The sequence below is a fragment of the Grampus griseus genome (genome assembly GCF_964374135.1).
Source record: "Grampus griseus genome assembly, chromosome: 12".
NCBI classification, from domain to species: domain Eukaryota; kingdom Metazoa; phylum Chordata; class Mammalia; order Artiodactyla; family Delphinidae; genus Grampus; species Grampus griseus.
In genome coordinates this window covers 76,469,246-76,495,272 of record NC_139006.1, presented here as the reverse complement: position 1 = coordinate 76,495,272, position 26,027 = coordinate 76,469,246, and the positions used below count along the sequence as shown (strand labels likewise).

The window sequence follows — 26,027 nt, the reverse complement described above, 5'->3', positions numbered from 1 at the left end:
ACAGCCCCCGTTTCTGAGCCAGCCCCTCACCTGGACTCCAGGGCGCCCTGAGGCTTCCATCCCAGCAGGTTGGGTCTCTGAGGCCCTCCTCTTCCACCGGCGTCTCTCCTCACCCTCAACCCCCCGAGACGTCCCTCCCCACTCCAAGCATCGCGCAGCCCACGCCAACCTGGCTAGGGGCTGTTGTCGGCCTCATGACACATCTGTAGTATCGGCTCGTGGTATGGTTTCTCAGCCTTTCCAGCGAGGGTATTGTGCCTCTTCAAGTTGAGCATCCGCCCCTTGAGCACTGAGGCAGGAGCTATGCTCTGCCCCCGCTGTTTCCCCACAGACCTCAGGGTCTGTGCTCAGTTCTGCTGATGCACGGAGAGGGCGCTGACGTCTGCCTCCTGCCCACGGCGCCCCCTCCGAGGGACCCTTGGCGAGCGTTATCTCACGGCATTCTCACCCCAGCCCTTGCAGCCGATGCTGCCACCCCCTCATTTTTTATAGATGAATAAACTGAGGCTCAAAGGGATTAGACCTCTCAGCCAAGGTCTTAAAGCTGTGACGTAGCCGACTCAGAAATCCATTTCAGGACTCTAGACTCTACCACACACTACGCTGCTGTTTCAACTCCAGACGGTCCCGAGACTCTTACAATGTGTCATGAGTCCATCGTCCTTGAGCGTGGCACCATCTTTTTGGATTGTGTTGTTTAAATCATTTTGATTTCAATTTATTTACTTATTCCTCCCACAAATGCTTACTCAGCTTTTATCCGCGGTGCTGGCACCGTTAGAACCTGGAGGACAAAGAGGACAATGACGCAGGCCCTGCCGTCGAGGGGAGGAAGCAGACGCGTAGTGGAGAGCTCAGGAGCGAGCAGAGATGGGCAGGATGAGAAGTGGGTGTGGTGGGCAGGTGATGGGGCTTGGTCAAGAAAGGCTTCACAGAAGAGGTGGTGTTTCAGCAGAGTCTTGAGAGGCACCAGGATGTGGTGTGAGCCGGGGTCAGTGGGAGGTATGAGGTTTCAGGCTGATGCTGCCAGTAGCACAGGGAGTTGAAGGCAGGAGGTGGCAGTGGTGGCGTATGGGTGGGGAGGGAAGAGGGAGAAGTTGAGGAGAAGTTGAGGATCCGGGTTTCCAGCTGGGTGGTAGGCTATCAGGGGAGCTCACTGGGCTTTTAGAGACAGATTTGGGGAGAGCTGAATGAGCTCCCTTTGGGGTGTGTTGAGTTTGAAGTACCTGAGTTACATGTGGATATATTTGATTCTAAATTAGGGTTGAAGGCTCATTAAGAGATTTGGGAACCAACAGCCTAAGAGCCCCTTAGCAAGGTTGTAGCTGAAGTCAGGAAGGGTGTGAGGTCTCTACTCCTTGGGGAGGTATGTAGCCATTTCCATAAATCTGTGTGGAATAGTATTGCATTATCTTTGTTCATAAACTAAACTTTGTCCCTAAACTCCAGTAGCCCAGAGTTGGAAGGTTCAGGTATGTGATGAATAAGTGATTTTCATCCTTTCTCTGCACCGTTAAGAGTTCATGAATATCTCCAGCATCTGCATTCAGGCTTCCCCTTTCCAGGGCCACACCTGATTTTTAAATAGTATTGTCTCATGGAAGGTTCTTCTCCCCTTGACTGTGTCAGCTGTCCATCTCCCTCTGGACCTGCCATTGGCTTTTTGAAGTAGCCGGCTCTCATAGAATATTCCAGATGGGGACCTCATGGCTTAGTACAAGGTCAGAGGTTCTTTCTCTTGGGTTGGAAATCCCTTCCTGATGAGGACAGGCTGGCCCTTCTGCACTGAGGTCGTGAAGGAATAGCTTCTGCGGACTCCAGAGCTCTTCCAGGCTTGCATCTGATAGCTCCAAAGTATTGAGTCTGGTTTGAGTTGTTTTTTCCAGAACTTTCCTTGACTAATGATGTAAGTAAGATCCTCAAATCAAAAACTACAAATCCTGCAAAAAGAACTTTACCAGCTTCAAGCTTTTCACACTGCTATTTTCATATTTGCATTTCCTTTCACCTCCCAGAAAGGAAGGGGAAATTGAGATCTCTGACAGTTAAATGGAAAGATGAGAAGAGTGGAAGGGAGTCACAGTGACTGATACCCGTCCCTGCGCTACACGCCTCACGGAAGTCATTTATTCTAATGACAACTCTAGAACTATTTTCTGTATTTTATGAACTAAGACATGGAGGCTAGGAGACGTTGAAGACCTCATCTACCGACTTAGATTAAAGCATTCCAGGGGAAAAAAGGAGAACAATGAACTCATCCAACTCATTGACATAGCTGGGAATGTGCAGAGTTGAGGTTCCAGCCCCGTTCTGTCTTATTCTAATGTTTGTGCTCCATCCTCTCCATCAAGCTGCCTTCTGAAGGGGTGGAAGTGGAATGGCAGAATCAGAGGCCAAGTGAAATCATTTTTCAGGTGACAGAGAGTGGCAGGCAGTGTGGCTCTTCATGCGAGCAAATTGGATGCCAGTTCTGAGCTGAGGCTATATGGGTATGCTGGCCTCCTGTATCCACTGCTGAAGGAGCCATGGTCAGATACATAGGTAGAAAATTCCAAAACTGAAGACATGATGAGGCATTATCACCTGACTATCCACCATCCTGATACAATGGGTATCCTACAGTTTCACCAAACCCACATAATTATATCTTCCAATGAGAAAGCAGGTGCTGACAGTAGGCACGTGAGTTGTTATTATTTTTTGCCTCCCAGGAACACTTTTTGCACTTTGTTATTTAACAGTAAGAACATTTAGGAGTAGCGCTTTGTAGATAAGTTGCTCGGTTAGGTTGACAAAAGCTGATACACAAACGCTAGGAGATTAAAGAAGAGATTCGGTCATCATAATCCCTTCTGCCTTCACGTGACTTGACAGTAAAATCTCTGGCTTTTGGACTAACTTTGGGGAAGGTTTTGACAAATTAATGACAAAATCTGTAATTTTAGAATTTCTTGAAATAGGTATGTTTTTAAATTTTCAAATACCTAGAACTGGGCACACAAAGTGTTGCCAAGTGGCAGCTCTGTTTAGCAAATAGTGACCACATCAAAACAGCAGGCTCAGTCTGCTTGCTCTGTTTCTGCGCCCGTGGCAGTTACATCGCTTTGGTGTCAAATGCATGTTTTTAAAAATCTTGAACACTGTTTTCTCTTAGTTAGATAAACAAAGTCCTTGATGACTATTTATAACTATTCGTTAGTGAGTCTCCCCTAAGTTCTACAAAGCAGTGAGAACATGAAGGGGATGTTTTGCAGGTTGGCTGTGGAGTAAAGACCATCTGTTTTGATCAGTCTTATCTCCCACCCAAGCCCCTACTTGAAGTTCTGAATTTGTATTTCTCAGATTGTTGTCCGAAGCTGTGCGGCCAGCTGCCGTAGATTACATCTGCGGGGAGCAGCTACTGAGCCTCCTACTTTCTGTGTAGGAGCCTGGCCTTGAGAATTCACTGATGGGCCCATTTTACGCTGTTTTCCAGCTCGTTCAACCAAGGGCTCAAGGCACCACTGAAAACCTTCATATCACAGAGAGCCAGTGTTCGAGGGGCGTTTGGTTTCAGCTTGCTTGTGTGTGAACATTGATATTTATAATCATGCTAATGTCTAAGGCACTCACATCACATTAAGAGCTTTAGCTCAGGCTGCCAAGGAAATGAGCATGTATCCACATGGCTGGGAAGGATGAGAAATTGGGTTGGGCCTACAGAAATGGAATAGGCTCTGACGTTCATTTCAGTGATCTTTTCCATGAGATTTTGTTTGGAAAGCCATGCAGCCAGGCGTTCCTCATGTACACGTGTCCCCTCCCCCTCCAGCGTGTGCTGTCACTCTCACCCTGGGCCCTCACTCACTACCGGCCACCTTGCATGAACTGTGCCCCCCGTTCCATCTTTCTGGGAACCCTGCTCAGGGCCCAGGTGTCTGTGCCATCCCCTCTGCCACCTAGGGCCTTGCTCCTTGTGTCTTCCCTCTTGGCTTCCCACATAAACTGGACTCCAACTAGAGCGAGTGGACTGGTGATGGTCTCTTGAGGCCACCCCAGAACTGAGGTCGTGCTGCTCACAGAGCTGATGCCTAGTAAATAATGCAGGGCAGACGGGCAGTCTGGCAGGGGGTGGCTTGGTGTGGTGGGAGGAGATGAGCCACGAGGGGAAGTAGCTTAGGGTCACTACAGACACCGTCACTGTGGGGAAGGGAATTTTGGTGGAAAGTCTGAACAGGTTAATTTGACCCAACTCTTAGGCTAATTTATAGAAAAAGCACAAGAAGGGGGAAAATTCCCTTTGAGCGATGAGAGAGGTGAAAGCGAAGCAGGGAATGTCCCTTATTGCATTACAGAAGAGGCAACCCAGATGACTTCTCAAGTAGTTTACTGAAGCTACCATGAGAGCTCGGTTAGTCAGGATGAAAGAGGCCCGTTTGCCTTCTCGGTGGACGTATGGCTTAGGACTCTTTGAAGGGTGTTGCCTGTCAAATTGGAAGAATATGACCGGAGTCGCCCAGTGGAGGTTGGAGAATTCATCTCCATTCTTGCAATCTGGGTAACTCCTTCCTAAGCAGTAAATGTTACGCCAGATTCCAACATTCCTAGAACGTTTACTGCCAGAAGTTCTCCAAAACGTTGTTCACTAGGCTTCAGCGTTTTTAGAACTCCCCGTCTAAATCCACCTCTTTATCCCTACATGGAGACTGTTGGTGTATTAGCCTAACACTAGACGGCTGAGCAGAGTCTGGTTCTAGAGTTTGTGCCAGGCTGTGGGAGTTCAGGAAAGGCTCAGTAATGATAGTTTCACAGCATAGGGAGACTATGCCTTGAGAGAAGATAGATGGGAGCAAAGACAAATGCCAAGAGAAAGTGGGAGGACGGCAAATTAAGAGGGATAAAGGAAGAAAAAAAGGAGCAGATATACATAGCAATAAAAGAAGAAAAATCATTACAATGTGCAATGGACAGAAAAGTGACTTTCCTGTTTTTCTTTGGGCCCTCCTACACCCACCACTATTGCTAGAAGGTGAGAGCAGAGGGCTTTCTGTGGAATCCACTCTTGAAAAGGAGAGAACCCTTAAGAATCTTTCTTCCAGCTCTCCGTGTCTTCCATTTTCAGGCTGACTCAAGCAAAGTAGGGAAAAATCACGTCTGGACAACGGAAACTTATTTCCTCAAATCTAAAAGACTTATGTCAAGAGAACCCTTACTGTAGAGAGCCATAGCATTAAACACTGAATTTGATTCCAACCAATAATTAGATAAAGGGTTAGAAATCAATATTATGTGTGCCATCTCCTTCTTTCCTCACTGCTAACCCTCGGCCAGGCCACTATAATAACAGTGTTATTTTTCATGCCTGAAAGGAAAATCAGAGACTTCATCAAGAAAAGTCTTTTAAAGGAAGGCTGTGTTATTGCAATATTATTTGGACTCTCCCTCTGAATATATGAATGATTCCAATTTCTCTTAATATGGGTTGAGGGTGGTGAATTAAATCTCGCTGGGTTAGAAAAGCAACTTAGAAACAAGTCAAAGGCCCCTAATGTCAGCCAACATTTATGTTATAAATGAGCTTGATTTTTTTTTCCTCATACTTTTTACTTTTTCGAAGAGACAGAGTTGTTATAAATAAGCAGGTCGTGGCTGTATTCAACTTATGACATCTTGGCTCTTTGCAAGCGCGTTTAGCTGGGAGTCATAACTTCGTTCAGGGAGGCCGTGTGAGAGAGTGGAAGAGCAAGATGCTTTATGTCAGGATTCTGGGTCTGAGTCCTGGTTCTGCCATCAGTTAACTATGCGTCCTTGGAAAATTTACCTATTCTTGGTCATCTGTAAAGTGAGGGTGACAAGAGTCATGACTTATCTGTGGCTTGATGAGAGGATCAAACCAGTTGACAGATATGGAAGAATTTTATCAACTGCAGTGTGCCCCGTGAATATTCGTTTCCTTTTTTTATATATATAAATTTATTTATTTTATTTTATTTATTTTTGGCTGCATTGGGTCTTCGTTGCTGTGCATGGGCTTTCTCTAGTTGCGGCGATCAGGGGGCTACTCTTTGTTGTGGTGCACAGGCTTCCCATTGCAGTGGCTTCTCCTTGCAGAGCCCGGGCTCTAGGCGCGCAGGCTTCAGCAGTTGTGGCTCGCGGGCTCTAGAGTGCAGGCTCAGTAGTTGCGGCGCATGGGCTCAGTTGCTCCGCATCATGTGGGACCCCCCAGACTGGGGCTCGAACCCATGTCCCCTGCGTTGGCAGGCGGATTCTTAACCACTGCGCCACCAGGAAAGCGCTCGTTTCCATTTTTAATAGGTACCGTTATATTAATGGGAAAGAGACAGTTATGGTTTCATCCTCAATATACATTTGCTCTTTATTTAATAACACTTTTTGTGTCCTACTGTGTTTCAGCCAGCAAACCAGAGACTAGGAGGATTCCTTTGCCACTTCCTAGAATCACACTGCAATGGTGTGAGGTTTACTCCTTATCCAGCACCAAATGAAAATTTTTGGCCTTTAAAAATAAAGAGAAAAGGCCAAGAGCCAGAAAGATTAAGGATTAAGTTAATTTTTAAAATAAATCTTTCTGCATATTCTCTTCTCCTTTATATGGTGCTGGTAATTTTTAAAATTAGATTTTCCTTTGGGCATTTCATACTAAAAATGATGAAGTTCCCTGTCCCTTGTAATTGCACTTCTTTTGATTTTCTTTTATTATGACTTGCATATCACTGACAATTTTCCCCTGGAATGTTAAAAGTATACATCATCCAGCTAAAAGGAAAAAATACTGTCTTAATAAAAATGGAAAAGACAGAGAAAGTGGAGATTCCTCTCTTTTGGTTCCAAATAAGACAAAGTCTTCATTCCTTATTCTTCATACATGCCAAGGTTGATGTCATGGAACCAAACCAGTTTTGAGTTATCTGAAATGAAAAAAAAAAAAAAAAGAAAAAAAAAGCAGTTCAACAATCTTCTGGATTGAGAAACAAATTTTCTGCAGCCTGATAACCCAAAAATGACTTGAAGGCATTTTCTCTGTAGCTTCTTGGGTCGGGGGTGGAGGGTGGGAAGACATTCTGGGAAAGACTTAAGGAGGAGAATTTCAGTTCAAGGGTTGCTCTGGGAGATCCAAGAAGTGCTGGAGGGGCCACAAAGGAATAACACTGAGTACCATAGGGATCTGTAATCCACAGAAGAGGGACGAGAAAAGCCCGTATGATTCCTTTGGTTGATGTATTAACATATCATTGAAAGTTACCACTAATGAATGTTATTTATGAGTGATAAGCAGGATACATCCAGGGAAGGTGTCTGTTAGTTTTTCACAAAATCATCTTCGCGTTATTGAAATCCAGCTTTCATTCCATTTGAACTGTAGTCCTAAACCGCTGTTGCATGGAGTCCTAAGCAGGAATGGATAGTGGGAACTTTAGGAACCCTGCCGGGAGTCTCATTTCTGGTGCCTTGAAGGTCTTGTTTCTGTTGATGCCTAGAATAGCAGGCACATTCCTAGCTTCCCTGTTAGGGCTGTGGCTTCCAGTGTCTTCCACTGTAACCAGCTGTAGGATTCAGGCCTCCATTGCACCCAGAATAGATGGAATGGCAACTCTGGGACTTTTAATGAGAGCCAAGAAGGCGCTGGTGGACTGTTTCTCCCAGTCTGCCAATTATGTAACCCCTTTCCTCCCTGCTTTTGAGGCACAAACACAAAACGGAGTCCCCGAATCTACAAGTTATGAACTTTAGGACCCAAAAGGGCCTTCAGAGGACAGGTGGGGGCTTTCTCTTCCTGTCACAAATGAGGCACTTGAAACCTGGCCAGGTGACTCCCTTGGTAGCAAGGAGGAGGGCCTGAGCCTGGGGTAGCTGACACTCAGACCCCATAGCTTGCCCACTGTGTGGGTTGTCATGACAACAAGGATGGTGTGATGGGCTTCTGAGCCAAGGCACAGCTCTGCTCAGACTCTTGTCTTTGAAAGGGTGTGCTCCCTTGTCCAACATTAAAACTTGGAATTTCTTACTTTCTTACCAAAGGCCTTGTGGACTTGATGGCAGTGAAATTACATATTTTTTAACTGACATGATTGATGTAAAACATTATACTCGTTGCAGGTGTACAGCAGTGATTATGTATATATTGCAAAATGATCACCACAATGTCTATTAACAATTCATCCATCACCACACATAGTTATAACTTTTTTCTAGTGATGAGAACTTTTAAGATCTACTCTTTTAGCAACTTTCAAATATACTATACAGTATTATTAACTATAGTCACCATGCTGTACGTTACATCCCAGGACTTATTTTATATCTGGAAGTTTGTATAAAAGGTCTTGTAGACATGATGGCAGTGACATTATAATTTTTAACATTTAAAATGACCCTTAAGGGCTTCCCTGGTGGCACAGTGGTTAAGAATCCACCTGCCAATGCAGGGGACACAGGTTTGGGCCCTGCTCCGGGAAGATACCACATGCCACGGAGCAACTAAGCTCGTGCGCCACAACTACTGAGCCTGCGCTCTAGAGCCCACAAGCCACAACTACTGAGCCCACGTGCCACAACTACTGAAGCCCGTGCACCTAGAGCCTGTGCTCCACAACAAGAGAAACCACCCAATGAGAAGCCCGCGCACCGCAACTAGAGAAAAGCCCGCGTGCAGCAACAAAGACCCAACACAGCCAAAAATAAATAAATACAAATAAATAAGTTTAAAAATAAAATAAAATGACCCTTAATAAAATGACCTTTTCCAACTGATGTACCAAGTAGTAAAACTTACCTAATTGAATCTGCAAGTCATCAACCATGAACTTATGCCCGGGGGTCAGATATCCTTGAAAAACCCTCCAGGTGTGAGTGGAATAACCTTAATATTTTTTTTTCCAGTTTTGTGGGTTGTTTTAATAGGTGAGGATTACCTCAAAAGACATTTAAGTGATGTTTCAGGTTCAAACGGAAATGAAAAGCACATAAAATTGTAAGACAAGAATTTCAAGAATTTGACAGAGGTGAAAACTCACAAAGAAAATACGCAATTAGACGTTTTCGTTCTGCCCATTTATCCTACTCAAATCCCTCTCCAGTCGCCCCACCACCACCCCACCGGCATTTAACCCTGCAGGGGTTAACAGATTCCAGCCAGGATCTCAGGCCCGGCCTCCTATCCAACTGCCATGGTTGGAGGGCAACAAAGATGCCTCGCCTGACCCTGCACCATCTCCTGCAAGCTTCGGGCCCATTGGTGCCCATGACCAGGGTCGTTCCACCAGGTAATTCCATGGAAGGTCCCCATGTAGCCCTTCCCGTGGCTGCAGAGACCTCACCAAATAGCCCACGTGCAGCCCTCTACACATCCGAGAGGGTGGGGACTCATCGTCTCCCAGAAAACTCGGAGCAGTCGTGTCCCAGAGAAGCGCAGACAAAGGGAGACCAGGAACCAAAACATTGGAACTAAGAAATGAACCTCAGCCAATAAAACGCAAGACAAGGAGAGAATAGCAAAGCCACACAAAAGGCCAAGGCAAAGGAGAAAAACAGAAAGGGGACTTTGGGGGAAAGGGCTCTGGGATGGAAGGATGGTGTCCTGCCTGGGTTGGTGGAGCTCCGAGGACGAGCTCAGGCCCAGCATCTCTAGCGCCCGTCCCTCGCGCCCCACTGGTGGGAAGTCAGGTCCTGTGTGCTCATGGGGGCTGAGCTCAGAGCCACCGCGTATACAAGCAACTCTTCCTCCACTTGCCGTCTTTAGCTTGGTGTGTTAGAGGCCTTGCCCTGAACACATGCTCTCTCAGCTGCAACTCCTGAAACGTTTTTTTTTTTTAAAAAAAGGCCATTCTGACTAAGTTTGGCCTGACTGTGGCGATCACAAACTCACCTCGCAAACTTCCAGCTTTCCAGAAACAAACCGAACGTGAAAGGATTAAATACCCAGCGAGCAGGTGGGTTTTGTAAAAAGCTCTGTGGGGAGGCTCCTAGGGATTTAAAGGCCTCTGGCTTTGTTAAGTTCTGAACAATGTCCAAGTTGAAGTCAGCAGAGAAAACTGTTAGTGGTCGTGAGATGGAGTGGGTGATGCCTGGATCACATAAGAGCTCTCGGGCAGGGTTTGGACCACATGGCTGGCTCTCCTTGCCTCTCTCTCCGCCCGAGACCGGGGTCAGGGGGGCGCTGCTGGGGACACTTTGATTCAGCAGGAACCCTTGAGCAGAGCCCTTGGAAGGGTCGAAATCCACTCCCCACCATGGAGGCCCTGGAGTTTCCTATCTTAACATCCTAAATAGGCTTCTAGCTGGATTTGCTTTTGTGATGCAAGGAAACGTTCTCCTTCACCTTCCAGATGTCCTGGTGAAGCAGCCCCATACGTAGGCGGGCTTTTCCCGAACACTGTGGGAGGAGTTTCTGCTTTGGGGTTCACATCTCTGTCTACATGTCATTTTTAAATACTCTTGAGGTGACGTGTGCAGGAGCGGCCACCGAGGCCGAACCACACAGCGAGGGAGTCCAGAAAGCCGCACGCGTTCCTGGGGGATCCAGACTGCAGAGCAGCTGGGCTCGTGGGGGGCTTGGGACCTGCGTGTGCTCCCTGATCACGGGGGCTTCTTCCCTCCTCTCGGCCGCACCTGCACACACAAGCCTAGCCGCCACGGTGTGGCCCCAACCCCGACCTGAATCCCTTGCCCTGAAACACCAGCACCTCTTTTCTCCCCTTACGCAAGTCCTTCAGGCTGGGCTCCTGTCTAACTTTGTCCCCTCCAGCCCATCTTAAAGACTGCTGACGGGTTTATCGAGCCTTCCCTGTCACCCTTCAGGACTTTCTGTTTAACCTGTCTTACTGCTTGTATCCTCAAGGCCTGGACCTCCTACTTCTTTTCTGTCTCCAACAGGAGAAGCAAAGTGAGTTGAAAAAGCTCATAACCAGGAGTTGCACAGTTCAAACTGCAGCTGTGTGACCTTGGGCAAGTCATGTAACCTCTCTGAGCCCAGCCTCTTCTGTGTAATATCGTTTATGAGAGCCGCCTCATGAGGGTTGGTGCAGTTAGTTCTCTCTTCTCATCCCGGAAGTAGACACTAAAGAAGTACTTGGATAAGTGGTTTGACTGTGGTTGGATTGCTTGCTTCAGATGTGTCCGAAGGAGAGATCAAAGTGAGAGGAGCCAGGGCCGTACTCGTGAAAAAGCCCCATGTGGGGCCACCAAGAGCCGCCCAAAGCGTGTGACCGTGCGCCGAATTTATCGTGAAAAGCATGTTGCACGTGGATCCGAGGTTCATGCACTTGGCCAAGGGGTTCCCTCGGTGGAAATAACAATTTGTTAGAACTAAAGTCCCACCTGAAGGCTTCGCCAGCCCAAACTTGAACTTCTCCTTATGACCTTAGGGGTGAGCAGTGTTTCCAGTAGGACACTGCCATCTCTGAGTCATCCCACTGGGAGAGAGTTTGCTGAGTCCTTGATTTGAGGCGCTGTATTGGGTTGGAGGAATGCATTGTCATACAGATGCCGCGGTCCCCGCGTTTTCCCTGGGCGCTGAGCGCAGTGCTGGGCACGGAGCAGCTGCCGGCTGCATGCCTGCCTCGTGGAGATCAGCTGCAGCTGCCCTGCTCCGAGGCACCAGTGACAGGAGGAGCTGTGAGGCCTGGCCTGTGAACGGGGCACTGGCCGCTGACCTGCCAGGGCCACCTGGGGGTCCTGGGCTGGCCCCTCGCCAAGGAGGAGTCCAGGGCGTGGTTCGGAGCCCATCCTAGGTCCAGCCAGCAGATGCCCAAGCGCCTCTGCAGGTGGGTCCCACGGGCTCCGCGCGGCCAGCTGCACGTGTGTCTAAGCACGTGTCGGGAGTGCCGGTGGCCTTGGAAGTGGAGCTCCAGGGGCGTGGCCTCCCCCTCTCAGTGCCCACTGCCAACGACACTGACAGGCCTGTTCAGGGCGCACACGTCATAGTGCTACCTTGCTGGTGTCCACAGCAGGCTTGCTTCACTGTGAGGGGCGTCCTTGTGTGGAGTCGGCAGTCCCCTGGAAGCTGTGCTGAGGGAAGATCCAGGGTTGCTTTCAGGACCTCTGTCTCTCTGTCTCTCCCTGTGAGTCTCTCTGTGTCTGTCTCTGTCTCTCTGTATGTCTCTCTCTGTCTCCATCTCCCTCTCTCTGTAACTGTCTCTGTCTTGTGGTCTCTGTGACTGTCTCTGTGTGTGTCTCTGTCTTTCTCTGTGTATATGTCAGTCTCCTTCTCTCTCTGTCTCTGTGTGTCTGTCTCTGTCTCCCTCTATCTTTCTCTGTTTCTGTCTCTCTCTTCTCTTTCTCTGTTTGTCTCTCCTCTCTGTCTCTCCCTACAGGTGTCTCTCTCTCTCTGTTTGTATATAAGGCCCTGAATCGTTCTGGCAACAGAGAGCACACACTGTCAGATGTCCTTCACCGTGAGCATCTATTTAGATGAGTGGCCGCACCAGCGTATCTGGATCCCTGTAATAAGCCGGAATCCAGACCCGCAGCGCTGACCTTGCCCGGGTTTGTACATCTCAGTAGTAATAGCTGCTGCCGTGAACGGAGACTTTGCGTTTTCCTTGTGATGGAGAGGTCTGCTGTCTTCCCTGGACGCAGGAAGACTGTCTGATGTGGGAGGAAGAGGGCTGTCAAAGAGCCAGGCAGTGCACCTTGAAATGCATCTGTTTTTATTCCCATTGAGTCTTTCCAGGTGAACTGAACTCAATCATAAACTACAAAGTGAAAGCAGATTTTTCGTGCACACCCACATGGAGCCGACTGAGCACGTCCACCGCCGTGCCCACCCTCTCCCCAGGCGTGGAGGACGGGCTTGCTGTTCTCTTAGTGAGAGGTGGACGGCTCCGTGGTGTGCGGGAGACGCTTCTCTCATGGGCCGCTTGGGGATCCCCTTGTCATTCTCACCACCACACAATGACTCGCGAGGCTGCAGAACCGGGGAGCTGGGAACCAGGGTGCGGCTTACTATATCCCGAGGTGCTTTGCAGCAGGATGCTAGCTAGCATCCTGGGAGCTTTAAGCAGAGCTGGTGACTCACTTGCTGCAGACTGAGAACACCAGGACCAGCAGCATCACAGGGGGCAGGCTGGGGGCAGGTGAGATCCTGGACAGATGTCTAAGCCTGTCATCAAGGCAACGGCCAGTGTGGTGTGGAGCTTCCAGAAAAGATGCCCGTGCTGACTTCTTAACCGGTCCTGAAAGCAAGCATCAGAGCAGGCCAAATCACACAGTGAGGGAGGCTGGTGGAGCCCCGCTCTGGATGGCGCCCTCCCAGCTCACTCCGCTTTGCTCTTTTCACTCTGACATACCCCCTTCAGGTCTGAGGCCACTTTCAGCAAGTTCCTATTAGGAAATGCAGGTTCTTTGTACTCTGCCCTACCACCATCCTCAGTCAACACTTGCTGATTTAAACAAGTGAGGATCAGACATTCGGCCCTCGACTCTGGTCCTCCACGACTGATAAATGAAGGACCCTCTTTCACCCCCTGTCCCCCAGCAGCAGTGTCCTGATGACAGCATTTAGGCCAAGCTGCAGGACTCAGCAAGCATCTGCTTTCAGTTCCCATTTTTGGTATATGAATTAACTCTTGCAGTGTGGCAGTGTGGCAGGGAGAGGGGTAGGTACCCTGGCCATGCCCTGCATTCACAGACCACGTGGCAGGCACAGCCCAGACAGTGACCTCCGGGGAGCGCTGGCGCTAACCTGCTGCCAAGCGCACGGGGGTGAAGTTCGTGCTCACATACAGGTAGGCCTGGACACTGGCGAGGGGGCCACACCTGTGAGCAAGGGTTACAGAACAAGCGAACTCTTCTGTCCAATTCCGCATGGCATAAAAATAGTTTAGTGCCCTTCTTCGTGTACTTGTAAAAAATATAATTTTTTAAGAATAATTGACGTACCTTAAAATTCAGTTCAAAGTGGTTGACTTACTGGTTTTTGGTTTTTCTATTCATAAGGTTGTACAATCATCACTGTTCCCTAATTCCTAATTTTTTATCACTCTGGAATAAAAAAGTCCTGTACACGTTAGCAGTCGCTCTCCAGTCTTCTCTCTCCCCAGCCCCAGGCAACCACGAATCTACTCCTGTCACTGTGGATCTATTTTGGACATTTCCTAGAAATGGCATCATTACAATATGTGACCATTTACGCCAGGTTTCTTTCACTCAGCGTAATGTTTTCAGGGTTCACCCATGTTGTAGCTTGTATCAATGCTTCATTCCTTTCTATGGCTGAATGATATTCCATGGTATGGATGGTACCACCCTTTGTTTATTTGTTCATTAGCTGATAGACATTTGGGTCATTTCCACTTTGGGCTATTATGAATAATGCCGATGTGAATATTTGTGTACAAGTTTTTGTGTGAACATATACTTTCAGTTACCTTGGGCATATATCTAGGAGTGGAATTGCTGAGTCATGGGACAACTGGCCAACTCTTTGAGGAACCACCACCGTTTTCCACAGAGACTGCGCCGTTTTCTGTTCCCACCGGCAACGTGCGCAGCCTCCAATTTCTCTTCCTGCTCGTCAGCGTTCGTTATTGTCCACTTTTCACTTTAAAGCCATGCCTAGCGGGTGTGAAGTGATATCTCGTTGTGGTTTTCATTTGCATGTCCCTAATGATGGATGAATGTCTTTTCTTGAGCTTACTGGCCATTTGTATATCTTCTTTGGTGAAATATCTATTCAAATCTTTGCCCATTCTTTAATTAGGCTACTTGTCTTTTTATTGTTGAGTTGTAATAATTACACTTTTTTAAAAAATTGTTTATTTATTTATTTATTTTTGGCTGTGTTGGGTCTTCGTTTCTGTGTGAGGGCTTTCTCTAGTTGCGGCGAGTGGGGGGCCACTCTTCATCTCGGTGCGCGGGCCTCTCACTGTTGAGACCTCCCTTGTTGCGGAGCACAAGCTCCAGACACGCAGGCTCAGTAGTTGTGGCTCACGGGCCCCGTTGCTCGGTGGCATGTGGGATCCTCCCAGACCAGGGCTCGAACCCGTGTCCCCTGCATTGGCAGGCAGATTCTCAACCACTGCGCCACCAGGGAAGCCCTAATTACACTTTTTTTGCTCAATGTACTTTCGTCCTAACAAAATATCATAAGGTGATGTTTCCCCCCAAACAGTGAAAATAGCATAAGCCCAAAGCAAGAAGAGGTCAAGCACCAGAAAAGGCAGGGCACTCTAGCCAAAAGAAAGTAGTGGAATGAGGAAGGTCAGGAAGAAAAATGAAGTAACTTTGTTTTAAAGCCAAAACACTGCAAGGCGGTTTCCTGTGGCCTCTGTGCCTGTGAGGTCCTGTGGAAGGCACCCTTCAGAGGAGGACAGCAGACTTGGTCTCCCCCCTCCTCCCCAGAGCCCCGCAGGGTGTACGCACCTACACACACGAAGTGTTTTGAACGTGTTTAGAGAACTCTCAAGCTCACCAGAGCTGCTGTGAATGCGTGAGAATATCGAGGAGCAATTCTGACAAGGCAGGCCTGTGTCTTATTTAGCTTTAAGAACCCTCAGCACCTCATAAAAAAATGTTTGGTTCCCGAATGCATCAGCAAGTCAAAGATGAGATTGCGAGGTCTCGTACAGACATGGCTTTCGTCTCGTTGTGGTTTATTATCCGAACCTGATGAACCAAATGACCCAATCATTTAACATAGTTTTTAGCACCTTTTGCTATAGATGCATGACTTTTCCCAATTCCACAGACATCTTTTGAAGCTCTGGACTGGTCTCGCCTCCTGGAAGGAGGGACCTAAGCCCACAGGTGGCCGAGTCCCCACTCCCTGCAGTATTTGCATGGCTAGTGCCGCCGGGAATTTGCCACCCTACTTCTCTCCAGATAGCAGCGTACCCCAGCCCCAGGGCGATTAGACCAGCAGATGGACAGGGCCAGCGGCCTTTGACCTGGCCCTGTGGCTGCAGGGTCCCCAGAGCAACAGACTCCTTTGCAGATTACTTTCAAACTGTGCCCTGCTCTAGAAGGGAAGGAACCCTTGGGGTTCTCGTTTCTTCTGCCCTCCCTCCCTCCTGAGGGCCCCTGCCTGATTTGCATCCTCAGCTCAATTTGCATCACAAAATACACCCAAACTTCCCTGGACCCGCTGTGGTAGGCAGGCAAGTTGTGTTTTTTTGTTTTGTTTGGGTTTTTCATCTCCTGCCATTTCTCTAGCAGGTTTCTGGTTACATCCAGATGACACTTAGATTAGGTTTCATTTTATGTCCTTGGCCTATGATTCAACTAGCCCCTCCCCCTGGGCCAGAGTCCCTCCAAGATCAAGCCCCATTCACTGGAGGGGACTCGGGGGGCAGCCCCTGCAGTCCTTGTGGAAGGGTCATCCTGTTTCTCACGCTCACTGGGCACCTCGATCTGCAGGCCAGGCAGCTGCGCGTCCTTCAGTTATATGCTCTAGGGTTGTCGGGGTTTTTTTTCTCCTTCCTTTTCCCCCAAACCCGGAATCAGTATCTTGGGAGTAAAGGGGATGGGGAGGCCAGAGGAAGAGCCCCAGGGGACAGAAGGCTGCAACCGCCCAAAGCAGCTCTGTTCTCCAGACGGAACCCTCCAGACTCATTCAGCACCAAGTGGCTGCAGAGGAAACCCTGCCGGGCCAATGATAAGGGGGAAATGGAGTCACTTCCTTACCAGCTGCTTTATTCAGGTAGAAACAGTCCTCACTTCCTCGCGTGTGCTGTGCTGGCCACCGCTCCCAGCGGCCTGGCCGCCTGCTTCCCCTTTTGATCTCAGCCACGGTGGGTGTCGGAGCATCACTGCCTCCGGGCTTTAGAGAGATCCCTCCTCTCTGCTGTGTGTGTGCCTCCCTCTCTCCTGGGGCTTGTACGTCAGTTGGCTCTGGGCATTGGAAAACCACAGATCGTTTTTACGGGGAATGATTCCCAGACCCGTTAGGAGAATCCGAGACTGGTGACCACCGGCGGTCTTTATGTTCCCATGAAGGTCCAGGATCGACTTGGGGCCGCTGATCATCTCCCGTGTCTTGTACAACAGGCACCAATGCTGCCCCTCTTGTCGTGCCCAGGATTATTGTTTTTTTTCACCTCCAGGCAGCATTTTCAGTCTTCATAACACAGCTGGAATCTCCCTGACAGAGGGATAAATGGTCCAGTGAGTTTGGAAAATGCCCGACAGCTTATCCCTCCCTTGGAGACTCACAGGGCATACGGGTGGGATGATATTCAAAATAGTTAACGACCGACATGGCACAGACACTGACCAGTCAGATCTGACGCTGACCGTTATGAACCGTCTGAGCATCAGTTCCTCACAGGAAGACCCTAGAGGCTGCTGCTACAAAAAAAGGCAGCGGCTTTTGTTTAAGCCCATCATTTATTTGCCCTTTGAACATGCTCCTTTTAAAAAATATCGTCTCTTAAGATACATTTGGAAAACCTGTTCTCTAGTAAAAGAAATCAGTGTATTTCAGTTCCACAAACATTTGCTGAGTGCCAAATATGTGACAGACACATGCTCCAGGGATCCAAAGATAAATAAAACATGGTCCCTGCACCTCCAGGTGCTAATCACTGAATGCGGGAAGACAGACATGCAAACAGGGACTAGCTGAGGATTATTCAACTCAACCCACGGGCTTGGAGAAAGTTGCCTGCAAAACATGATTGCACTGAATTCCTGAATGAACTAAAATGAACTTACACGTGACAGAGCTGAGCAAGAAACGAGGTTGGGGCAGAGCACTGGGAGCCTTGGATGTCATGTCAAAGAATTTGGAGGTAAGCATGGAAGTGACAGATTTGATTCTGAATAGATCACTCTGCCTGCAGTAGCAAGAGGAGATTGAAGGGTAGGGCATTAGACTAAAGGCAGAGAGATCAGATGGGAAATCCTAGCAGTAATCCCGGGGAGAGAAATAGTTAGGTGGTGAAATCAGTGGTACATATACCGTCCTGTGGAATCCCCTTGCCCTTACCACTTCAGAGCTCTCTAGCGTGACCTCCAACTACAGGAGATACAGCATCTGAATCTCTTGCCCCAAGGGCTTTCTCTGGCCTCTAGAGCCCACTTTACCTGTGCACGTGACTGGCCAGAAGTGCTGGGATATTGATACCTCCATAGGAGCAACCCTCAGCCAATGAATGGAAGGAAGTGGTGTACAAATATCCCAGCTCCCTAGCCGCTTACTGGAATAACGAAATGTGCGTGTTCTGCACTGACCCCCAGATTTCCCAGCAGGATTCAGTTCCAGTTGCCAGCGGCAGTAACTTGCTTGGCAAGGTAACTCATGGCCACGTTCCCTTTTCTGTCTCACTTCCCCACTCTCCTGCTAGTGTTTCCTGGGATCACCTCCCACAAAAACTGCTTACAGTCCAGTCTTTTTCTTAGGGTCTGCTTCTGGGGGAACCCAACCTAAGACTGTGGGATTTACCTGTGAATGAATGGATGGGGGAGAAGAGGAAATATCTAGGAGACTCTCAGGGTGTGGGTTTACTTGAGAGCATGGACGCTGTAAAGGTGAGAAGAGAGGCCGGCTTGCTGGAGGGGCTTTGATGGCTCCAGTCTGGACAGGCTGTATTGTAACTTCTGGTGGGTCATCTAAGAAGACGATTGGAATAGGAATCTGGCTGTCAGAGGAGCAAGTGGGGCTGGATACAAAGGTTTCAGAGATATCATCATGGGGGGGGCGGTGTTTAAGACGATGAGAGTGAAGATTAGCCAAAGAGAGAGAAGACAGTCCAGGCTGCTCAGGGAGCATCAAGTACCCATCAGGGCAGACAGAAGAGGAGGTGCCCATGAAGAGATGGAGAAGAAGTTCTCCAGGAGGCAAAGGTTTACAGTGATCTCAGCATCCAGTGTGTCAAAATGTTCAGTCAGGTATGATCTGAAAAGTATTCAGTGGATTTAGCCACATGGAGGGTATTGGTAGTCTCGGGAGAGTGGTTTCAGAAGCGCAGTGGAGGACTTCCCTGGTGGCGTAGTGCTTAAGAATCGCCTGCCAGCGCAGGGGACACAGGTTCAAGCCCTGGTCCGGGAAGATCCCACATGCCGCGGAGCAGCTAAGCGCATGCGCCACAACTACTGAGCCTGTGCTCTAGAGCCCACGAGCACAACTGCTGAAGCCCGCGCACCTAGAGCCCGTGCTCCGCAACAAGAGAAGCCACCGCGATGAGAAGCCCGTGCACCGCAACAAAAGAATAGCCCCCGCTCGCCGCAGCTAGGGAAAGCCCACGTGCAGCAATGAAGACCCAACGCAAACAAACAAACAAAATCAATTAATTAATTAATTTAAAAGAAAAAGTTTCTCTCTTTAAAAAAAAAGAAAAGCGCAGTGGAGGAAGCGGCCAGGCTGAATGGATTAAAATGTGGTAGAAAAGCAGCTGATGAGAGTAGGTTAGCAGTTTGTCTTGGGGGAAAAGAAGAGAAAAGGTAATGTTTAGGGTGGAACCCAGCATCAGTGTGGACATTTTGAGGAAATCTGAATGTTTATATGCCAAGGAAATAAGAGACAGAGGTGGATGAGGTTGACATTGTAGTTGGGAGCTGGGACAACTGATGGAGGAAGGTTCCAGAAGCAACAGGAGATGGTGGAATAAGGGAGCGGGGTGTAAAGAGCAGGGGAGGACAGATAGAGATGTGAGTTAGTGGGTGCTCCCAGACAGGAAACTGGGGTGATTCTCACCCAATGGCCCGATTTTCTCAGAGAAGAAAGAGGTGACATCAGCTGTTAAACAGTGAAGGGACACATGAGAACAGTGGTGGCTGTTTGGAATAGTCATGGAAAGGAGCAGAGCCAAGCTCTGACCCAGGGGAAGGGAGTGCTCAGTGCTTTCTAGAATTCACTGAGTCTGGAGACCATGAATTTACAGCAGCCCCCATCTGCCTGGCCAGACGACTTTCAGTGACGCTTGGAAGGCCAGAGGTGACTGGGGGGCAGGATGGGGTCAAGGTTGGATGGGAGGCGCAGGGTGAGGGAGGCAGGGGGGAGGGGAGCAGGGGGACAGAGCCAAGTGCCTGCCAGGGTCCTCAGCCACTGAGCATAGGAGGCCGGGGATGCGGGCGCAGCCTCTAGTCCCTTCTCCGCCTCATGGCAGCTTATTAGTACACACTGTGAATGACTTACTTTCCCAGTCTACATTTCATTTGCCTCATTTATATAAAGGGCATTATCATTACTAGGTATTACCACACAAGCGCAGGAGATCTGAACTTACCTGGAGGTAACTGCCCACTCAGTTTTGAGTTACTATATTTTGCCTTTTCCATTTTCTTTCTTTTTTATAAATTTATTTATTTATTTATTTATTTATTTAGGGTCTTCGTCGCTGTGCGCAGGCTTTTCTCTAGTTGCGGCGAGCAGGGGCTGCTCTTCGTTGCGGTGCACGGGCTTCTCATCGCGGTGGCTTCTCTTGTTGCGGAGCACGGGCTCTAGGTGCACGGGCTTCAGTAGTTGTGGCACGCAGGCTCAGTAGTTGTGGCTCACAGGCTTAGTTGCTCCACGGCATGTGGGCTCTTCCCGGACCAGGGCTCGAACCCGTGTCCCCTGCATTGGCAGGCAGATTCTTAACCACTGCGCCACCAGGGAAGTCCACCGTCTTTTCTATTTTCTAACCCTTGCCCTCAGGTTGTCATGAGGGAGGTGATCCCCATGGAGACAAAATGATAAAGCCATGACAAATAGAAAATATCAAAGGCATTTGATAGCAGTGTTCAGTTTCCTGTTAGCACCATCTGATTTTCTTTGGGTTCTGCCGACAGGACCTCCTGCTCTGTGCAGGTAGAAAATGGCAGCGCGCCTCCATTTGATTTAGTTCACTGTGCACAAAGAGGCATCCCCTCTCTAGATTGCAAGCTCTTTGATAGCGGGATGACTTCCCCCGCTTAGGGCCTCCCATGATGATATAATGTATCCACAGAAGTCAGCTCAAAGATTGTGGAACGTAGCTGAAGTCCTAATTTGTCTATAGCCAACCAAGACCACATTAAATTTCCCCACGGTGCAAGGAGCAATGAGAGCCAGCATGGAGCCAGGGGCCTGGACTTGCGGACGTTGGTTTTGTTTCACTCAGTGTTATGTTGAGAATATCTCTCCTTGCCAATAAATATAGGGTATAATTTTTAGTGACCGACCCATATTCCATTACCATATTTTCAGATATTTTTGTTTTCAGGTTTTATTCATTTTTTCAAGATAAATAACTAGAAGTAGAATTACTAACAAAACGACAATATTTTTAAAGCTTTTGCTGTGCATTGCCAAATATGAAAGGTCTCTCCATTTACCTGTACCTGGGAGTCTATCAGTTGTGTAAGAGTATCTGGGGCTCCCACCCCCATCCCTACCCCATCCTTTTCAGCAGAACTCAGTATTCTTTTTCAGTTTTTGCCAATCTGATTCGTTTTTAAATCTCGTTTTATTTGGAATCAGGTTTAAACGAAACTTTTTGAAGGATTCTGAAGGGGAAAGGAAAATTTTGGAGGGTGGGCTGCCTTGAGGGACCTGTATGTGTGTGTCTGTGTCGGGGAGGGGGGCAGGAGAGAGAGAGAACTAGAGGAAGAGGGGAAAGGAAGGAAGGGAGGGAGGGAGGGAGGGAGGAAGAGGGAGAAGCGGGTGAGAGTGGTCCCAGTGCAGGAGGGACGATACTTTTACCGCCTCCCCCCAACTTTCCCTGGCTTAGGAGTCTTGAGTCTGGTCTGTTCCCATCCGTCTGTCCCGTCCACATCTCCCTGGCTTACTTCCAACCCTGCAGCCAGGGTCCGGGGTTGGGATGTTGGCCGCCCTGCCCCACTGATGCCAGCCCTGGGTGGAACTCAGACTCAGACCATCTGTGGCCTCTGAATTTGTAGTTTGTGGGGAAGCTGTCTGCAAAAGAGCACGCAGAGCTGGGGCACTGCCTGCCTTCTCTATGATGTGAGAGGCCAACAGAAGAAAGGACCCTTCCCTGGGGACTTGCTGTGCCCATCCCTGAGGTCAGGCAGAGCCCTTGCCAGTCCTGACATGAGCAAGGGCTGCCGTGCCTTCTGAATATATAGGCTGGGATTTTGTCTGAATCACATGACGATGGCCCAGGTTTTCTTTTTCCCTCTTTGTTGCTTTTAATACATAAAATGAGCATGTGTTTATTTAAAACAGCTTTCAAACTTAAACAAATAATGACAGACTGTTCAAACAGACTTCGGAAATCACCCTAATCAGGATGTTTGAAAAAGCAAGAAGACTCTCCATGAAAGTAGCTTTAGGATCTTCAGTCCTGAAACAACAGGGTCTGCTCTGCACTTTAGAATCACAGATGGGCAAACCGTAGGAGCCAGATTCCATCTCAGGGGGTTTAAAGAATGCCCCTCAGCCCTACAACCTGACTTAATAATTTACGAGGAAGTAGAGTTGGGCGTGTGTTATCACCAGAACACATGACAGGTACGTTTGAATTCACAGTTTCTATAGAAATCACCAAGCATCTTCAGAACCAAAAGCTGACACTTTATAGAGGGAGCTAGTAAATTGTTTCTGGAAATTAGCAGGCTCGGTAGACCATCTGGAGGGAAGGGCAGTTTTAGGAGGGATGTAGCAGGTTAGCAAGAAGACAGGCCAGAGAACAAGGTACTGTTTCCACTAGTTCACACTCTGGGCCACATTTACAAATGGCTTCAGTCACCTACGTTTATCTTCACAACAACCAATTTTATGGGTGAAATAAATGAAGCTCAGGGTTGGGTAATTTGTTCAAGGTCATAAGCAATAAAACGTCAAACTGGGATTTCACCCAGACCCTGTCCCCCGAGTTCAGAGCTAATTCCCAGATCCCTGGGGCTGCGTCATCGTCTCTGTGCTCATTCTTTGGGTTAAGAGATGCGTCTTTAGCTCATTCCACTTTAGAAATGATTTTTTTCTTTATACTGCACATCAGAAATGGGCCATGAGGTCCATTAGAAGCATAGTTATTAATGTGAGGGGCTGGGTCTTGGGAGAGGGAATTATTCTGGCCCCAGAGAGTTGGGGGTATTTGGAGAGGCGTTTCTTCTCCTGCTGGTACTGTGCACCAGACAAAGCAGCCTGAGTTTGTCGCTGCTTCCTCCACTTTCCCAGGATGGCTCCTGGTCTGGAAAGGTCAGATGGCCTAGGCCTTAGCCTGTTTCATATTCTGCCACAGAAAACTCAATTGATAACTAAAGGGATGCTGGGTCCAACCACTGACCCCTCTCAACATCAAGCCAAATTGCATACTGCCCAGTGTTGGTACTCTGAGGAATTTGGGGTGCCCTTTGGCTGGGCTCTTGCGGGTTCCGGCCTGCCCATCCCTCAGGGAGAACAGCACAGAGGGGAGGGCTGTTAGACGTTTGCTGTTGTGTCTGTGGGATCCTGAGATGCACTTTGCAAGAGGCAGTTTCTCTAAATAGGTCCTGACCCCTTTCTGCCCCATTTATCCCACTTACATGTAGGGAAGGCGGGAGGTGTCTTGACAAACAGCCGTGAGTGTTAGCTCAGCTTTGCGCTAAGGGCACTAAGCACATATTTCATTTATGTCTACTGCCTTGCTTGCTAAGGCTCAAACTTTGAAAATGTTAACAATAGATTAAGAAAGAAGAAAACCCTTGCGCCCTCTCCTGGTAAAAGTTAATCTAGTACATCTGAAGGTACAGCTCACTCATGGGGAGAAGTTATTTGTCTAGACTAAGTAATCTTGTACTAATTCGACCAAAGCTGTTGACACACTAGATGGACCACTGGGTCTTCCTTGGGCCTTGATTACAGAGTTTCTTCCAAACCTTTCTTCGCCGGGCTCCTCAGCCTCAGCACTGTTGGCGCTTTGGGGTGGATAATTCTCTGTGGTAAGGGCTGTCCGGCGCCTTGTGGATACTGAACAGCATCCCTGGCTTCTACCCATTAGATGCCAACAGCACGCCCATCCCAGACCATGACTACCAAACATGTTTCTAGGCATCGCCAGATGTCCCCTGGGGGACAAGACCACCGCACTGAGACCCACTGCCCTAAACCCACGTCTGCCGGTTTTTTTTTTCTTTTTTTGGCTACACCTTGCAGCTTGCAGGATCTTAGTTCCCCGACCAGGGTTTGAATGCACGTCCTCGGCAGTGAAAGTGCCGGGTCCCACCCACTGGACCGCCAGGGAATTCCCTCTTGTTTGCCTTTTGTAAAAGGTGCCACTGGTCACAGGGCAACCAGTGAGGATGGCTCCACACAAACCTTTCGTGACTGTGGGGGGCAATTCTGATGATTGGTCAACTGAGTTCACCTCTGGGAATCTGTCTAAAAAAATCCAAACAAGTAGACAAGAATTTATGTATAAAGCTGTATCATAATGTTGTTTATGAGAGCAGAAGTTTAAAACAACCCAAATAAAGAACTGGTTAAATAAAGTACAGCATAGATATAGATATATAAACATATATTGTGGAATACTATGCAGTCGTGAAAAATAATTGTGTAAGTTTATATTCAATAACATGAGAATATTCCCTAATGATGCCTTAAACTCTCGAGACTACTGCAAGATGTCCAGAGGTTTCTGTATACAAAAGGAATAATTTCAAGAAGGCCGAGTAAGCATCTAGGTGAAGTACTAGGCCAAACACAGAATTCAAACCAATGTTCGACTTCAGAAAACTTCACTCTTTAATTGAACAAACATTTCTCAAACACCTACATGTATCAAGACCACACATAGCACTGGAGAGACAAAGATGATACCTGGTCCCTCTACTGCAGTACTTGCCCCAAACAGACAAAAACACAGTAAACATCGTCAGACCCTCCTCCACACAGTGATGCGGGACGTCTCCGTATGTCACCATCTCCCATAGTGAAGGGCCTAACTGGAGCTACATCTTGTTTTCCTCTTCATGCCTGATTAACCACACCAAGGGAACATTTCACTTACTGCTTTATATATTCAGATATATTTAGAATTGTCCAGATACTCATTGGGCCTAAACATGGAATCTAATCCTCCCCAACATATCTAAGAAATGAGCATTCAACGGTCTCAGCTTTTTTCCTACAGCACAAGAACAAAGAAAATGAATCCATAAGATGGGTATGAAGAATAAATAAAATAATGCATGTCAGGCATCTGTTTATATAGCAAGCACTCAATAAAGGAGTAGTTGGGTTTTTTTTAAAAATTATTTTTACAAATGGTCATGCTAGCTAAAATTGCAAAGCCTCCCGTATTTCTAACTGCCTTTGCTGTTTTATCTTTTCCCTTAGCACCTACCACTCTCTAATACACTATATGAAACATGTAGTTTTGTTTACTGTCTATCCTACTCCACTGGGTCAAAGCTTTTGCGCTTTTAGCCTATTTCATTCACTGCTGTATCTCTACAGTGTCTGTTATATAAGTAGGGTCTCAAAAAATATTTCCTGAATGAAAGTGAAAAGAGTGGGTCTGAAATCATTGCCCCCAAAGTGCGTTTGACCTTTCCCCTCACCCTCCTGAAGGTGCCCAGGCACTTCAGATGCCTTTCTCCCTGTCATCTGGCATTCTGTCTGTGCCGCTCTAATATTCTTTTCCTTCCCTCCTCTTCCCACTGCAGGATGCCTTTGTGGAGCTGTACGGTCCCAGCATGCGGCCTCTGTTTGATTTCTCCTGGCTGTCTCTGAAGGCACTGCTCAGTCTGGCCCTGGTGGGAGCTTGCATCACCCTGGGTGCCTATCTGGGCCATAAGTGAAGTCCACAAGCCGGCCACAAACACATATGCAAAAGGTTCACTAAAGCAGTAGAAATAATATGCATTGTCACTGATGTACCATGAAGCGAAGCTGTGGTCTCTTAAAAACAAAAACAAACCACCACCAACAACGAAAAAACAGCTTTCAGGCTCAACGTCGAATCAGCTACTTACTGCCAAAGGGAAATACAATTTATTTTTTACATTATTAAGAAAAATAAGATTTATTTATTTAAGACAGTCCCATTGAACATGTCTTTGGAAACCCTACTGCTAATTACTAAGCCCCACCTGGATGGCTCCACCTGGTCTCCTGTGCCTATAAACACGGATTTCTGTTCCATGTTGTTGGCCCAACTGACTCACCATCTGAAAAGCAAACA

General features: G+C 48.0%; 1 protein-coding gene across 1 annotated transcript in view; it reads left to right on the top strand.

The window, feature by feature from the left end:
* The window catches only part of BCL2 (BCL2 apoptosis regulator), a gene marked incomplete at both ends in the record, with an annotated part of 176,669 nt that extends 151,025 nt beyond the window's left edge, over positions 1-25,644 (top strand). Inside the window, one exon of the mRNA XM_082667675.1 lies at positions 25,510-25,644. Within this exon, the coding sequence (XP_082523801.1) occupies positions 25,510-25,644 (135 nt within the window). The remainder of the gene's footprint in view (positions 1-25,509) is intronic.
* Positions 25,645-26,027: the final 383 nt, after the last annotated feature.